The following is a 16,592-nucleotide window of genomic DNA, read 5'->3' as shown; positions in this document are numbered from 1 at the left end:
TTCTTGTATCTCTGTTATCTCAGTACCAAAAGGCCTCGGGAATCGAGCGCTTTATACATTTTTACTTACTAAGTAGTGTTGGGGAGGTGTCTTTCTTATATTATCAGTTACACAATTTATTTTACTCCAACTGACCATCCGATGGTCGGTATCGATACACGTAGATGGAAAGATGGAAAGGAACAGGTGAGGGAAACTTTTAACTTCACCATTAGGTGAGCAAGGAAGCAATTCCTTTTGGTTTAGGTACCCTCACACACCCTAGTGGTATCATGCTTCATCATCGGGTCACCCCGACGCCTAAAAGTCGGGGTGGGCTCAACCACAATGTTGGGAGCTCTTTGAAGATATTACAGACCAGGGAGGCTAGAAGATAAAAAACCTCAGGCAGATCCCCAGTTTCCCTTTATTATTGGGTCTGTCTGAGTTAATTAAAATTACTAAAAAGGGGGTCTTTATAGGAGTATTATGGTCCTAGGACCCTTGTGCCGACATGTTTCAGTCCGTATATGGCCGTAAAGGTCCAGGACTTTCTTCAGGGCCAAAGAGGCCACCCTGGATTACAGAAGAGGGAGGTCCCTATCCTGTTTTTTTTAAACAAGGGCAGAGTAGCTGCTCCTTGTATGAGCGACTGATTAATTAATCTGTCAAGTGTTGAAATTCCATCTGTAAAAGAGAACACAGAAAACAAAACATACAACTTATACTTATTGGTTTTCTTAATGGTAGTTCCAAAGTGTTGTGTCTCAAAATTGTGCTGAGGATAAAGAGTCACACCTACACATGCCAAGTGCTCATGAGGCATAGTGGTGTGCAGCTATATCCACATATGTGGCACTCAAAATTGTATCTGTACACAATTAATCGACTTGACAGATCTGTTGTGCAGTGGCGAATTTGCTCGCATTCTAACTGAATCCACATGCCAGTTAGTACATACTATCAATGTAGAGAAACTCTCCTAGAGTACGCTTACACACATCATTCTCACCGTATCTGTGACTGAACACAGTAATTTTAACCATGCGTGATAATTTGAAAACATGTGAGCAACTGTGAAGTGCACTCACACTCATGCATACTCTCTTACCCGGGCTTCGGATGATTTCCGTTTCTTAGGGGATCGTAGGGCTAATGGGGTAGCTCTATAGTCACACCCTATCAAGGAAACCCCAAAGTATAGAAAAGTAGGGAAGGAAATATTAAAGCACGTTTAAGGGCAAAGGGGAACAAGATGTAATCGATTCCTTCTCCGAGAGAAATGAATTGGGCCCATGTCCTGGGTCCTTCACCCTAGCCCCCCGTACTTACTTCCTCAAGAGTCCTGCCCCGCCTGTTCACCTACTTGGTCCCGATCCCCGGCGTTTGGCGCCATGTTTAGTTGATCGCAAAGTTTATACTTCCGCATTTGTGTGATGATACCGGTATTGGTCACCACAGTCACGTGATCAATGACGTGCGCTAGTAATCCCGTAAATTCTTTAAGTGAAGTTATTTCCCAAGAGTCTGTGATTTCAATGAGCCCCATATATATGTTACAAGTGCGATCGCTGACTTGAGTATTTCTTATTATTCTTAGTAATGGCAGAGTGATTCTTGTATCGATGCACGGAGCTAATAGACTTCCGTGTTCGTATAGTAACCTTATGATTGGTTCTTAGGACCCGTGATTAGAGACGTACATCTGTGGTCCAACCAGACACGTGGATTGTAGTCCTTACTCCCATAGAATCATGGGAAGAGTAGTTCTATGTTGTTAAGACCGTGATGTTAATAAAAACCATGTGATAGTGACAGGCGTGCTAGTTCTACTTCATTTCCGATTTCACATTTTATTAGAAAGTGGTTATTAGTGTTTATCGTCGCACTTACAGGGATTACACACATCGTAACTTCATCGAAGTCCGGTTGGTAAAAGCCATATATATATATATATATGTGGGTTTAACTCGCTGTAGGGCAACTGAGTGAGAAAGTAATTCACTCAAGGATAGATAACTCGGTAGTTGTTATCTAAGTGATGAGGTCTTAAATTTAGTAACACTATAAATATTCTCACACCCTGTACTGGGGGGCTTAATAACGCATTTTTACCGGCACTAAGGAGAATGCCTCTTAATAACTATTGGGTTGGTTGTAGATGGTAGGTAGAAAAGTACAGCCCCACTTGATAGTTGGGGATTTTTAGTGGTAAATCTACTGACCCTTGATAACGTCTATGGGAAGAAATCTTATTAATCTACCTATTCAGTTGGTTCCAGGGTATGCAATCATTAAGACCTCTCTCATGGGTCTTCAAGCAATATACCCATCGTTGTTCTCGCTCTAGGAGTTTTTGCTGTTGGTTGCCCGTATTTTTGACTTTTTCAAGTACTGTCCATTTAAGCTCTGTATCTTTATGGTTTTTCTCATGATAATGGGCTGTTAACCTAGTTGCTGTAACAGCTCTGCGTATGGTACTTCTATGATCGCTAATGCGAACTTTGACCTTACGACTAGTCATCCCTATGTACATCAAATCACACGGGCATTTAATCATGTAAATTACAGATTCAGAGTTACAATTAGTGACCTCTGTTCCCATGGTGATTGTAAGCCTAACTCCAATGTTTTAGTGTGTTCTGTGAAAGGGCAGGCCACACATGATCCACACGGTTAGTGTCCCATAACAGGCGGTGTTCCCCATAGTGTCATCTGATTCGTGGATCTTGATGTAAATGTGTTGGTATGTACTAGGGCGTTTCTCAAACTCGAAGTTTTTCTGAATGAGAACATCGGTTTCTCAAATGATAGTTTGTTGGATGTTAAAATTGACCATTTTTTGTTTATAATTTTCTTCAAATCATTAGATGAGGAGTTATACGTGGTCCGGTTGTTCTTTTATGTGTGTTTCTAAAAGAGCTTCTCGTGGGGTGTTCCGTGCTCTTTTGTTAGCTCTTTCTATGATTTTATTGGGGTACATCTTTTGTTTGAGTTTATTTGTAAGGACAGCTGCCTCTTTTTTATATGTCTGGAGGTTGGAACAGTTTCTGCGTATCCTCAAGAACTGTCCTACTGGGAGATTCTCTCTTAAGGACCGCGGGTGGGCACTATCAAATCTTAACAGGCTGTTCCTATCTGTAGGTTTAGTATACAGGGAGCTTTCTTATATTATCACCTTGGCACCAGGAGGATTGCATCTGTGGCGGTTATATATTACCTTTGTAGAGGCATTCCAAATTAGCAAAGCCTTTTTTATTTACCTTAGTGCTGGCAGCCATGCCTGATGCACTGAGATGATCACTGCTAGCAGTCTCGCATATGGTGGCCACTCATATAATGTTGTCTGATGTGGTCACTATTACAGCGCTAATATTAGTAGCTTTGGTTTATTTTCTTGAACATAAGTAGATCTTATTACTCAAAAGGTTGGAGACCCCGGTTCTCGAGTTTCTTAGCACACTTTTGACAGCATCCACATGTTATTGTTAGCTGGGATTTGATGTATGAGGCGTTGGTCTTGCAGATGTTCCTCTTGTTGTTTTTGTACTGGTTTACATAGAATGTAATAAACCTTTTCAAGGTTTTCCTTTCTGAGTGGTCTCCAACAGGTAGCTCGGGAGCTACAAGTAGCTCGCCAATACCCTGGAAGTAGCTCCCCGTAATGCTGCTCAGCATAGTACTCATTTCAGAGGATCAACCCAGCCATATTGAATAAGATCACTTTGCAAGAAAAGACAATGTTTTCTTTCAGCATGTTAACCCCAAATAGAATGTGCATATTTGATACAAAATCACGTTATTTATTATTATGAGAAACTAATATACTAATGTTTGAAAACAAAATAATTGAAAATCCAAAACATATTTAAAATTGCTCTTTGAATGGTAGTTCACACAGAGTTGAGGAGGTTTATAACTTGCTGGATTTCCTGTGTGCCAATGGACTCCTACATTTGGGACTGTTATGTTAGTGGCCATGTGGAGACATTTTATTATGATATAACTTTACTTTTCAAGACACTGCTGTCATGTGTCAAGGTGGTTGGGTTCTATTACAATATTGAATTTTAAGTATTGTCCAATCAAGATCCAGACTACAGACTACCACAATATCATGAAGGTAAGTATACAAAGGTATGTATACTCTTATGTATGTTCTTAACTCCGCATCTATTTATCTTGAAAAAAGATATCTAATAATACTGCAAAATGAGCATACTATTGTAATTGGCTTGGATGTGCTCCCGACTGAAATAATTGTCAAAGTCATCAGTAGCTCAGCACTATTTTGTCATTCAGAAGTAGCTCTCCTTATAGAAAAGGTTGGAGACGCCTAGATCATGTTAGGTCTTGCAGGAATCACGCAACTCTTTATGCTGGTTAAACTGATTTATTGCTTCTCGGAATCCTGATACATAAGCAACAAAAATGTCCTGAATCTTCTTGGGGAATTCTTTTCTTCTCCTTGAGGCTTCGAATTCCTCCACCGGATTTCCAGTCGACCCTGTCAGGAGGGGAAGGCAGCAAAAATAATGAAACAAAACAAAGGTCGGCGCCAATACTTATGTGAGGGAGAGGGAGTGGGGAGAAAATACACCCGTTTAGTTCAGTCGACAGGGTGCAGTAGAGCGTGAGACCGCCACCGTAAGTGAAGAGAACAAAAAAAACGCTCCGTCGTTTTAGGGAGTTCCCAAGGGGTTTCCCTTCTCAATACCTCGGGGCGTTACTCCCGTCCGCCTCCCAGGAATCGTGCACATACCTGTGCAAGCCATGTTCCTCCGGGAACGCGGCTGGGTGACTTGTGAGGTCGTCGGCCTCCTGGCACTCCCGCACAGGGTTCACCGCCGGAATCCGGTTTAGCTAGGTCACCTTCGCTCCTCCTCCGTCCTTTGAGTTGTTATATGGTCTCCTCTTCTCCGACCTAGCAATCCCTTCCTCCCGATTCACTGCTCCCTCGACTCCTCGTCCGGCTTCCTCTTCTTCCTCCAGTGTGGCATATCCCCACCTCCAGTGGGCGTAGCTTGTATCCTCCTTGGCTTCCGGGGTTTTAGATTTAAAGGGCCCGTAGTACCTATCGTCTGGATCGTCCCCGGTGTATTGTACGTCATATAGAGATCCTGGGGGCTGAAAAAGAAACAAAGGTGTGGGCCAGTGAGGCAGAGTCCCTTCTTCCTCCTTAAGATCAGGGTCAACAGGAGCCAGAGCCTGACAGATCATCTTTAGTTTTATTCCTATTTTTGTTTGAGAGGAATCAGCCCATCACTGATGCAAAATATGGTTCCTTATTGACTGAGTTTAAATCCTCGCCTCCCTCCCCATGGCAAAGGAGAATTGCTTAATGCACACTATATATTTGACTTATTCCTTGAATCTATTTTCATTGGCCAGACCCAATCAGTCTCCTAATTATGAATCGGAATGCTTTAGATGACATTAGTGTACAAATAGTTCCATAGAACTAGTAGGAGGCTTTGTTAATTCTTATGTCTTTGTGACAGAAAATGCAGACGCACCAACAGCTGCAGCACCTGGAGCAGCAACTGGAGGAGAAGCTGCTGCTCCTCCAGCAGCAAGTGCCGCCGTCGCCAGCGCGCCTGCCAGGCAGCAGCTCGAACTCCCAATCACTCATTTCTGCAGATGGGGCCACGCAGACGTCAATCAAGAAGGCTTCCCAAGACCGAGGGAGCCACGACCGTCTGATGCTACAGAGAGATAAAGACTCAAACGAGGGGTATGATTTCCTCCAACCCGATGTGGACCATGGAGCTTCTGGAGGTACATATGTGCACACATTGAAGTACTATAATTCAACAAGGTGATGGAAGGAATGCTTGAATTAATATTAGCCACTGACGATCGCTCGGGCCACATTCCATCGTTTTTCACCCACTCTAGTCAGAGACCTGTCATTTGCAAATCAGTCTAGGTCTTTCTCCAAGAGGCACAGTCCAACTCAAACAGCAAGGCCAGGTCCACTCCAGAAAAGCACACATGTAAACCTCCAGATCTGAGGCGTTTCGGCTCGGAGAAGACCTGGCTTTGCTGTTTGGTCTGGACTGTTCCTATTGGAGCAAGACCAAGTCTAATTTGCCTATGGCTGGTCCCTGTCTGAGGTGGCATAGTGGGCTAAAAAATGATGAACTGGATTGCGACCGAGAATAATTGCAAGTGGCTGAGATTAAATCAAGTAACCCATCCAGCATGTTTTTGTTTTTCACATTGGAGTGGTGGCATGCTTGTTTATGTGCATGGCATTGAGGAAGCCAATGTGTGTTTGCACTATACAACATTTACATCAATTTGCATGAGAACTGAGTGGTAAGCGTATGTTTTAAAGGGAGGAGGAGCTCAGGCATGGGTGCATTTTATCATTGCAACAGAACACACACAGTTTACTGCTGTTCTAAAAAAATACAACAACAAATATTAAAATGAAAAGTATATACAATGATAATCATCCACTGTGCAAAAGTGAAGAGCAGAACAAATACACAATTAAGTCCAAGGAACAAAGCAAATAATTGATTGCACATCTAAATTTTTAATGACTGCTGGAAAAACAGTACAACAGGCAAGATGTCTTTGAACACAAAAGTGCAAAATATCGGATGATGTTTTAATAAAAGGAGCACATGCCCCTGGAAGTTATCCCATATGTGTATACTTCTAAACAAAGTTGGGATCTTAGATATGGGTGGCAACAAAATGTTTTTTGTTGTTGTTTCTTTAAGTTTTATATAGCGCGAACATGACCACCGATGGTATCAGAGCGCTTTACAGATTATCATCACAAGGTAATAAGCATACAAAACAGAATACCCAAAACGACAAATTCAAAGTCAAAATTGTCCAGCATTCTTGTGAAGGCACAGCAAAACACATCATAAACAACAGAAGGAGAAAAAAAGATCACGGTCTAGAATTGTCCGACAGACTCATGAACAAGGTGGCTGGGCAAGAGTCAACGGGTATGGACCCAGAATCAGAAAGGTGCCAGGCTAAGTCAGAAATTTCTTCATCAAGAGCCCTTTGACTTCTTTTTGGAAGAAGACAATAGATGGGTTCACCCTGACTTCAGGGGGAAGGGAGTTCCAGATCCTCTGAGCCATCCCTGAGAAGGCTCGGTTATAGGTCTTTTTTGGAAGACCAAAGGTGAATAGCCTTGCGTGCCAAATTGGAAAGCTTAATCTAGATCAGAGCAATCAGGGTACGCCAGTGCAAATGTGTCAGCACAGGTATGATAGGTTTAATTTTCCAAGCACCCACAAAATGCACGGCTAATCTGTGAAGGACTACCGTCTTAAGAGTAAGATTTCGGCTTACCTGCAAGAATACCATATCCAGTCTGTTCCGGAAATAGTGAATGCCTTACTATCAAGGCAAATGTTCAGATTTTGTAAGGGGGCCTTTATTCAGTGCAAAAAAGAAGATGGTCATTTGCTGTCTTAAACCGATAGTTGAGGCATGATTTCATGGTTAAATGTGGATCCATTTAGAGATCCAAGGCGTTAGCAGAGTGGATCAAAAGTGTAGTCACTCCATCAAAGCCTGTTTCTGCATTCACATCTGGACAGGCAAGATACACTTTTGGTCAAGTGAACAGACATTCGGTCTTAGAAGCAGTGCACCTCAGTAAATGGAACTTCATCCACACATGTAAGACATACCCTTCAGCAAATGTGAGACCATATATTGATGACACATTAAGATATATTTCAGAGGTAGCTGCGTACTGCCTCATTTGAGTGCTCAGTGCCTCCGTAGATCCTACAGTAAATTCAGGTAAAATTGTAAACGCGTAGGAGCCAATGTTGACCCATTTGGAATAACACGGGGGCCATTTGTGTTTGCATGGGGTTTTGAGGAAACACAAGTGTTTACACAAATGATGGCATACATGGTTATTAGTATGTCATTGGGTGTCTTTACAGCTCTTTGTCTGCCAGTTTAGTGGCTATGTGTGGGTTTCCATAGGCTGAGTGCATTCCTCTACAAAAAACCTATGCTGATAGGTTCAATTCCTAGATCCAGTGACTCAACACATCTGTCCAGAATGATGCCCAATGCTCAGAGGAATAAAATGAGAACCATCTCAGTCTCCTACATTTCTCAGAAAATCAACTTCACACCCCTTGTTAAACACTTATTTGTAAAGATATCACCTCCATTGCAGCTTGAAATTCCTGATCCAACGAAATATAATAAAGAATCCTAATGTTATATTACTCGCTAATTTTCTTCTTTAAAAACATATTTGTGTCTATACATTTATTTGTTAATACTTAACCCTGGGACACGACGCTTAGGGGTTGTAAAACAGAATGACAAAAGAGATCAAAATTAACAGGCTCTAAATTGCTGCATCAGGCTACTGGCTCCCCATCACCCAACCCGACAAGATGGATTCTGTAACAAAATCTGGCTAACGAATAATCAAGTCTTCCTCTGTTCCCCATGAGAGATATCATGATTATTGTGTAAACAAATAGGGAGCCAGATCAAATGTCTGATCTCCGATATCTCCCAGAGAAGCATTTATATGGCTTATTCCTAGGCAATTCACTTTTAGCTTGTTTGGCTGGTTGATGATGGCGAGTATCTTAATGATTTGCAGTTCATTTAAGTTGACCAAGAGACCTTTTTTCCAGCCCATGGTTTCATAGCTCAGATCTGGGAGATTTAGACCTCATTGATCTTATACTTACCTCTTTCTTCATAATGACTGCTTATTGGTATGCCCTATCAACAACGAACAAGGAAACCCTTATAGTCGAAGGGGACCAAAAGTAGTAGTCAGTTATCAGAGACAGTGGTCCCTTTCAAAAATGAATACGAAAGTGTAACCACAATGCTGAAATTAGGTTTGGGTCTAAATGTGTTCAATGCAAAAAAAGTACACATTTATTATCAATAATTAAAACATAATTAATACAGAAAACATAAAGTGAGCCGGACGTGATGGGGTAACTGGAAATCAACAGATTTCCTTACCTCAGGCATAAAATAAAAAGTGACTTGGTGGTAAGAATAAACAATCACATTAGTCACAATAACAAAGACATCTTATGCTCCGCATAAATCAACAATACAGATAGGAGTCAAGATGTGGTTGTCGATGACGTTTCGATCCCCAACAAAGGTTATGGGATCATCATCAGGACTAGACAATCAGGAATGCCTGAGAAGTTGCAGTGAATCGGGAGATTTTCCGCTGGGAAGGATGTCCGTCCCAGTCACAGAGCGGGGAACAGTGTCTCCGGAATTAGACATGTGGGAAAGTTGGAAAAGTCACGAAAAACATGGGCCCGTCCAAGATAGCTGGTGTGGCCGTGGCAGGAGTGCAGGAAGGCCGGTGATTCTGGCGGGAGAGCACAATGTTGTCATCACGAGATTCGTGGTGGAACCGGGGGTAATAAGGAGGAAGTAGTCGCTGAAGTAGGGTAACCTCAACGCGTGATAACGGAGGTTCAAGGAGGCAACATCACAGCGGTCGTGGTGCGCCTGTGGCAATGCGGAGTTGTATCCTGATCCGTGACGACATCGTGCAGCAGATAATCTCCCGATTCACTGCAACTTCTCAGGCATTCCTGATTGTCTAGTCCTGATGATGATCCCATAACCTTTGTTGGGAATCGAAACGTCGTCGACAAACACATCTTGACTCCTATCTGTATTGTTGAATTTTGTGGAATCAGGAATGCCTAACCAAATGGATAAATTTTTAACATTTCTTACTGAGTTTTTGTCCTAGAAAACATATAGCACCCAATCTCGTAGAACTATAGGATAGTCCTACATGTTCTAGGTCATCTTGCACTCCAGCACACTCCTCATCTACCTGTTTCTCTGGGTCCCTGGGTAAAAATCTCTCGCCTCTGTGCACTTTACTTTCAAACCATCTGCACCCTTCCTGGAAAGAGTCATGTGTTGTGCTGTACCAGCATTGGCACTGTCATCACAGCACCATTGTTATTTCCAAAGGATCGAACGTGGCCCAACAAATATAATCCATTGAGGAGCACATCTAGCTTCACACCGAAGTCCTGGCAACTATCAATGTTTCAGCTGTTGACTTTTCTGCATCTTTGTGTCCCTGGGAGTGAAATGTGCCATATTTCGTTCCAGTTGGGTCTGCATTATGACAGTTTGGAATTCTATGAATTCTATGACTTTTTGGGAATGGACAGTCCATATGATGCCAGGTTTTCTTAATTTCTCGACTGTAAGTCTAAATCAGGGCCATTTGATAAGCTGTTATCATTTAGAGGATGGTCTAGTATGTCATTTAGCTGAATGTCTTCTCTTTGTATGGCGGTGTGTGGGTGTGTTTGTGTTTGTGGTGCAATTGTGGCTCATTGGAAATGTGCTTTATATATTGCTACTTCTCACATGAGCATCTTCTTACAGATGACACTGATGAGGTGATTTACGTGGGGAAGATCTCATTTAACCCCAAAGAGGTGCTGGGCCACGGAGCTGGAGGCACTTTTGTGTTCAGGTAAGAGAGTGACAAGGGAAAGAGGCAAGTATTGTGCTTTTCAGTAATAGAACCAATACCAATGTTACTCCCGTGATGTAGAATACCCCCAAATGACTTTAGTACTGGAGGCAACAATCATATTGTTCCAGCTACAATACTGTTGTGTACATTGCTCCTGTGATGGAACCGCGCATCACGCATCAACGGTAGTGGATCTGACCCGCACGTAACCACGCAGGTCCTCTGACAGAGCAGAGCCTCACGTAGATGTGGTGATGAGCCAACTTTCACATAGCTCTGATGCTAGAGCTGGCCTTCACCTCAGGTCTGTGATGGAACCTTCTCTCCACATAGAGCTGGTCTCTGGTTCCTGTGCAAGAGCCTAAGCTTACAAGGCCTCAGCGGTGGGATCACTTTTATAACTCAAGTAACAGACCTGAATCTCGCATAGTGGAGATTATAGTGGGGACTTTCACAAAGCTCCAGCATAGCGTGATTAACACACAGATCCACTGTAGAGATACCGGACTTCTAGAGTTCTAGCATAGAGATGATGGAGACAACGCTCTCCAATAGCTGTAGTATAGAGATGTCTCTCGCACAGCTTTGATGAAGAGACTTCTCTCACACATAGCACTAGTATAAAGATGGCTTTCACACAGAAGCAGTATAATGATATCTTTCTCCTATAGCTTTAGTACAGAGATGCCTGGGACACAGCTCTGGAATATAGAAGCTTTCTCATATAGCTCTATTATAGTAATGTCTTTCATGCAACTTTGCTATATAAATATCTCACGCCTGTAGCTTAAGTATAGAGGCATATCTCAGACAGCTTTGGTATAACGATATATTTTTCCTATTGCTGTCGAATAGTAATGCCTTACACAGATGTGAGAACTGTTGCAGTTTTTAATGAGCTTGCATTACCTTCATCTGAAACAACGGTCAGCAAAGAGTTATCTTGGAACTGCTACAGTCCTCGTAGCTCCCAGTTTTTTTGCTAGAACCTCGTAGCACTCTCAGATGAGTGTTCCTCTGAAACCTACTTGTAATAATCTGAGGTTCGTATTACTGTGCCACATCCAGGTGGCATTCACAGGTCCTTATTAGGGTGTCAACCTCCTGCAGTGCTCTCAGGTCATTTTTCTGTGCCAGGACCTGTGTGTGCACCCATTGAGGTTCATCTTGCCAATGAGTGTGTTGTCTGCCAGGATGGAAGGAACCCCACTCCTCTGTCCTTGTCATGCTCAGCGATCTCCCTCTCTCCCTAGGGGCTCCTTTGACAGTAGACAGGTGGCTGTGAAGCGGATCCTGCCAGAATGCTTTAACTTTGTGGACCGGGAGGTGCAGCTACTGCGGGAGTCCGACGAGCACCCCAACGTGATCCGCTATTTTTGTATGGAGCGGGACAAGCAGTTTCAGTACATCGCCACTGAGCTCTGTGCTGCCACTCTGCAAGAGGTGAGGACCTGTCACTTGGGGCAGAAGGAGAGTGGTTAGAGGGATATTACAGTGTGAAGAGGAGAATTATCCTAAGCTGTCATGCAGACGGGCTGGTACCGCATGGCTTGCTGCCTTGGCATTCGCTGCCCATTATTGGACCATGATAGAACACAGTCCAGCCAGATGTAAAGGCACAGGCAGAATAAAACGCCAATTCCGGGCATATGCTGTGGAACACTGCTCTGCTGTTGTGGTACACAGTAATGTATCATGTGAAGCTAGTCATGATTGTACATACCACGCAGTATGTCATCACAGAACTAGGGGAATTTCCATGACCGTTTTTTTTGTATGGAATTACTTTTGAATATTTGTTATTTTGGAAAGATGTAGCATTGGATTAATCAAATTTGTTTCTTCCCCAATTTGTCTCCCCTGCCCAATCTCTTTCCTTCAAACCTTCTCTGTGTTACTTCGACCTTCTTGTTTACTTTCCCTTTTTTCCACTTTCTTTATTTCATGTATTGAACCTTCTCCCTCATAATTCTTCTTTGTTGCTTCCTCTTTGTCTTTTCTCTGCTTGTTTTTCATTGCACCTGTATGCCCTCCTTATTTATCCTTTTCTGTCTCTCTTTACTCCATGTCCCTTCTTTCATCTCTCACACTTCCGCATCCCCTCTCCTTTCTCTGCTCTGACCTGCTACCTCTCCTGTCATTCATATATTTACTCCACCCTTCTCTGACTCTCCCAAATGTCCTTGTCTGTTGGTTTCGGCCCGTTGCCATCTCTTGTCTCTTCACCTCCTCCCGTTTCTTTTCTCCCCTTCCCTCCCTTCTTCGTCCTTCTGACCCTCAGTATGTTGAGAACCCTGACTTCGACCGATGTGGTCTGGACCCGATATCACTCCTTTCTCAGACGATGTCCGGCCTGGCACACCTGCACTCCTTGAATATCGGTAAGGACTTTGTTCAAGGTAGATTTTGCAAAAGAAACAAGGATGTTACACCAGCCCTCAATAAGTAAAACAACAACAAAAATATCAGCACTGGACCAAAACTTAAAAGATGCACCTGGATGCTGTATGTCAGGCCCCCTGGTTCAGACTACCGACTCAAGGCAGATTTAGACATCCAGTGTACTCACCGGAAGCTTCGCAGACGACAGCCTGACTCTGAAGAAATGTTGTGCTCTTTATCTTTAGTTTTCATTATATTCTAGTTTCATATATGTATTAAAAAACATCGTAAACAGAGTGTCATGCAGATTCATGTGAATACACCGCTGGAGAAATGACTGCTGGAGGCTTGACCTAGGCAAGAAAACCTTTAGAGATAAAGTCCTCTTCATATTTATAACATAAACCTAGGAAAGATAGACTGAGGAATGAATGTCATATTTGTGTAGTCTGTAAAAATATATTTTACACATGTTTACAAGTCTGTTTTTGAAGTTCAAGTAGGTGGAAAAGCACTCTTCCCATGTTCCCCACTATGACAAATCCATTGTGGGTTGACCAACCCTCTATTTCCTCTCCTTAATGGAGTAATCTCTGGTTACATTGAACCAGTACTCAAACCTATGGCACGCATTCCGTCTGTCAAAGTAAGCTCCACGCACTATTTATCTTTGTTGCCCTAAGCTCCCGTCAGCCACTCCTTAGCCCAATGTAACATTTAATTGCCCATCACAAGCCTTCTTGAATTTCTTACTTGCCTAAGGGTTAAATGTGGACCAGTATGAAAGGGAGTGTTGTAATCAAAGTGGATCCCACTGATTATTTTTCTGAAGTTAAGCTCAGGTTATACAATCCCAAAAAGTAATTGAATGTCTGGCATGGGTCATCCCTGGGGAGGCAATGCTGCACCTGGTCCTTCCAAATTTTAGTTCAGACATCAAGCTGTCCTTTTCTTCTTTTAGTGAACCCTTCCATTTTCAGCATTGAGAGGGTGGGGTCTCATGGTACTTTGTAGGGCACTTTCTAAACCTGTCTCCTTTTCAGTTCATCGCGATTTGAAGCCCTGCAATATCCTCATCTCATTGCCCAGTGCACATGGGAAAGTCCGAGCCGTCATCTCTGATTTTGGTCTGTGCAAGAAGCTGGTGCCTGGACGCCATAGTTTCAGCCTGCGCTCAGGTATTCCAGGCACTGAAGGCTGGATTGCTCCAGAAGTTTTGGTGGAAGACATGAAGGAACACCCTGTAAGTATGACCTTGGCAGCACCTAGTCCAGCATAACCACGGATGCCTAGCTTTTCTTCATTTTCAACCATGTGTAAACACATTCAGGCATGTACTCCTCTGCTGTAAGACTTTCATTGTCTGCAGCATGTGGTGACCATTTTGTAGGCCCGGTTTCAGTGATTTACTAACAATGGTGATTTAAAACATCATGCTACATAAATTGTGGAACTGCACGAAGAAACCCATAAAACAAATACATATACAGTAAATAAACAAATGTAGAACATGCCAAAATCCCTTATTTTAGGTGCTGCACTAAGTCGCGTACCTCTCATTTGATGGCAAGAATCTCTTTGGGATCTCAGTGGCTGAGGTGCTTAGGAGCAGTTCTTGGCCAAATCACTGAGTTCCATGCATGCCCTGCCACCCGAACTGTGATCTTCCTTTTATTTGGCCAAGGCCTTCCGGTCTTTTTTCAGTAGAAAACATCAATTTCACACCGTACCTTAGAACAGCTTTTCTACCCTTGGTTTCCCCACCAGACTGAAGTAAGAGATCGGTCACGGAAAAGCCGAAGTCTGTTGGCTCAGTCTCAACTGATGATATGTAATCCCAAAGACTTCCGTTGCTCAGGTGGTTTCTGCCCTGCACCTCAGGAAACAACCTGTTTCCCTCAGGGGGAGTGTTGTCTTCACACCACTTACATAATTGGTCACAGAACCCGCTGATGTGCCTTTCCTAAATTCACATGGTTGGCCTACTCCTCAAGTATGCGGATCTGAGCCAAGCCTGTAGGTTTCAATGAAGGTACTTTCCTTATCTCGCCCGTCTGTGACATCAGCTGAAACTTTGATACAAAATGTGATTGCAGCGTGTTATACTAGTGATTTTGAAACGTGATCATTAAAAAAACACAGCTGTAGTGGTTGCCCGATAGAAATCTGATAGAAAAATAATGTAAAGTATGCACGCCTGAAACGTGAAGGACATATACTAACTGTATAGCAACTCAAGTTCACACGCCTAAACACCTTAGGTTATTGTTGCCCTCTAAAAATACTTCATCATCATCATCATCACACATTGGAGATAGTGATTAAAGCTGATTTTTCTTATGTCAGATTTGAATTGAGACTTTCTTCCCCGTGATTTATGACTAGATTGGTTATTCCTTATATCCAGCCTTTCCAAGTATGTCCCTTTAGAATCAATTCAGTGAATAGATATGAAATCCAGAGTCTGATGGAATAAAGGGTGGCCTTTACTAGACGGGTGGCCTTTACTAGTTGCCTATATAATGATATGATATTAACACTATATCCTGTGTTTCTGCTTAAGGTTATCTCAGATTTTCAAAATAATGTGCTGATTGGTGTGCCAACCATTGCTCTTGTCCTTCCTTTCCATATTTTTGTGCTTTTCTTCTTTTCTTGCCATTTTAAAGTACACTGTTGATTTTTATGGGGCGGGTGTGTGACTGTACCTTAAATTGGGTAAAGCAATTATAGATGTTTCTACCAGGCTAGTGAGACATATGGACAAGGTGGTAGAATGTTAGATCAGTGCGCACATCAAATGAGTAATACGCATACTTTCCTCCAACATGATCTCTGGCTGCATTGTGAAGGTGGCCCATTGTCTGCCTAATCATCATCTTCATCACACAATCTTTATTTAAAATATATATAACTTGGCAAATAGCTCAAAAGGTTATTGAAAATCTGAAATGTTGATTGGAATAGTTTCTTCACTTGTTTATCTGTACTCTTCTCTTCCAGACGAACGCAGTGGATATTTTCTCCGCAGGCTGTGTGTTTTACTATGTAGTGTCGCATGGGCAGCATCCATTTGGGGACAGTTTAAGGCGGCAAAGCAACATTCTGATGGGGAAGTACGAGCTTCAGTACTTGGAAGAAGAGAGTCATGGTAAGAATTACATGACACTTTCGTGCCTTATCAGAGCCCAAAGTGGAGCCCTGGCCAAGGGAGATCATCACAGAAGGAGGCCATTCACTTCTATCGCCAATGAGAGGTGTTTGCTCCAAAGAGATGCAAGAGAAGGAATGGACTTGGATTCTGTACTTGCGTATGCTCCCTGGAATTTATCACTCCAGAGGGAGCCCAAAACAATTGATTGGGGATGCAGACACAACATTTGTACCACCCTCCAGGGGCAATCACTCCTGTGAGGGGCAAGGGCATGGACCCCTTACTTGCTTTTTCTTCCTAGAGGTTATTGCTCCAGAAGTAGACCAAAGATTTGAATTGGAATGCAGAGACAACACTTCTATCTACCGCCCTTCTGAGGGTATTGAGAAAGGCAAGGGATGGAGTGGGCTCAGACCCTGTTTTTGCTCTTACTCTACGAGACCAAAGACTTGATTGGGGAATGGAGACAACACTAATACCAACGAACATGAGAGAGGCAAGAGAAGGCAGTGTATTTGCTTTTGGTTAGGGCTTCTATTTCTCCAGATTGGGTACGGAGTTTGAACTCTTATT

The 16,592-nt window shown here is 42.8% G+C and overlaps 1 protein-coding gene across 1 annotated transcript in view; it reads left to right on the top strand.

Annotated features, from left to right (window-relative positions):
• ERN2 (endoplasmic reticulum to nucleus signaling 2) overlaps positions 1 to 16,592 on the top strand; it is a 211,140-nt gene that overhangs the window by 171,066 nt on the left and 23,482 nt on the right. The window contains exons 13-18 of the mRNA XM_085629488.1: positions 5,481 to 5,757; positions 10,390 to 10,480; positions 11,737 to 11,926; positions 12,765 to 12,864; positions 13,909 to 14,108; positions 15,869 to 16,016. Of these exons, the coding sequence (XP_085485614.1) occupies positions 5,481 to 5,757; positions 10,390 to 10,480; positions 11,737 to 11,926; positions 12,765 to 12,864; positions 13,909 to 14,108; positions 15,869 to 16,016 (1,006 nt within the window). The remainder of the gene's footprint in view (positions 1 to 5,480; positions 5,758 to 10,389; positions 10,481 to 11,736; positions 11,927 to 12,764; positions 12,865 to 13,908; positions 14,109 to 15,868; positions 16,017 to 16,592) is intronic.

The sequence above is a fragment of the Triturus cristatus genome, chromosome 10, assembly GCF_964204655.1.
Source record: "Triturus cristatus chromosome 10, aTriCri1.1, whole genome shotgun sequence".
Classification (NCBI taxonomy): domain Eukaryota; kingdom Metazoa; phylum Chordata; class Amphibia; order Caudata; family Salamandridae; genus Triturus; species Triturus cristatus.
This window is presented reverse-complemented; position numbering and strand designations above follow the sequence as displayed.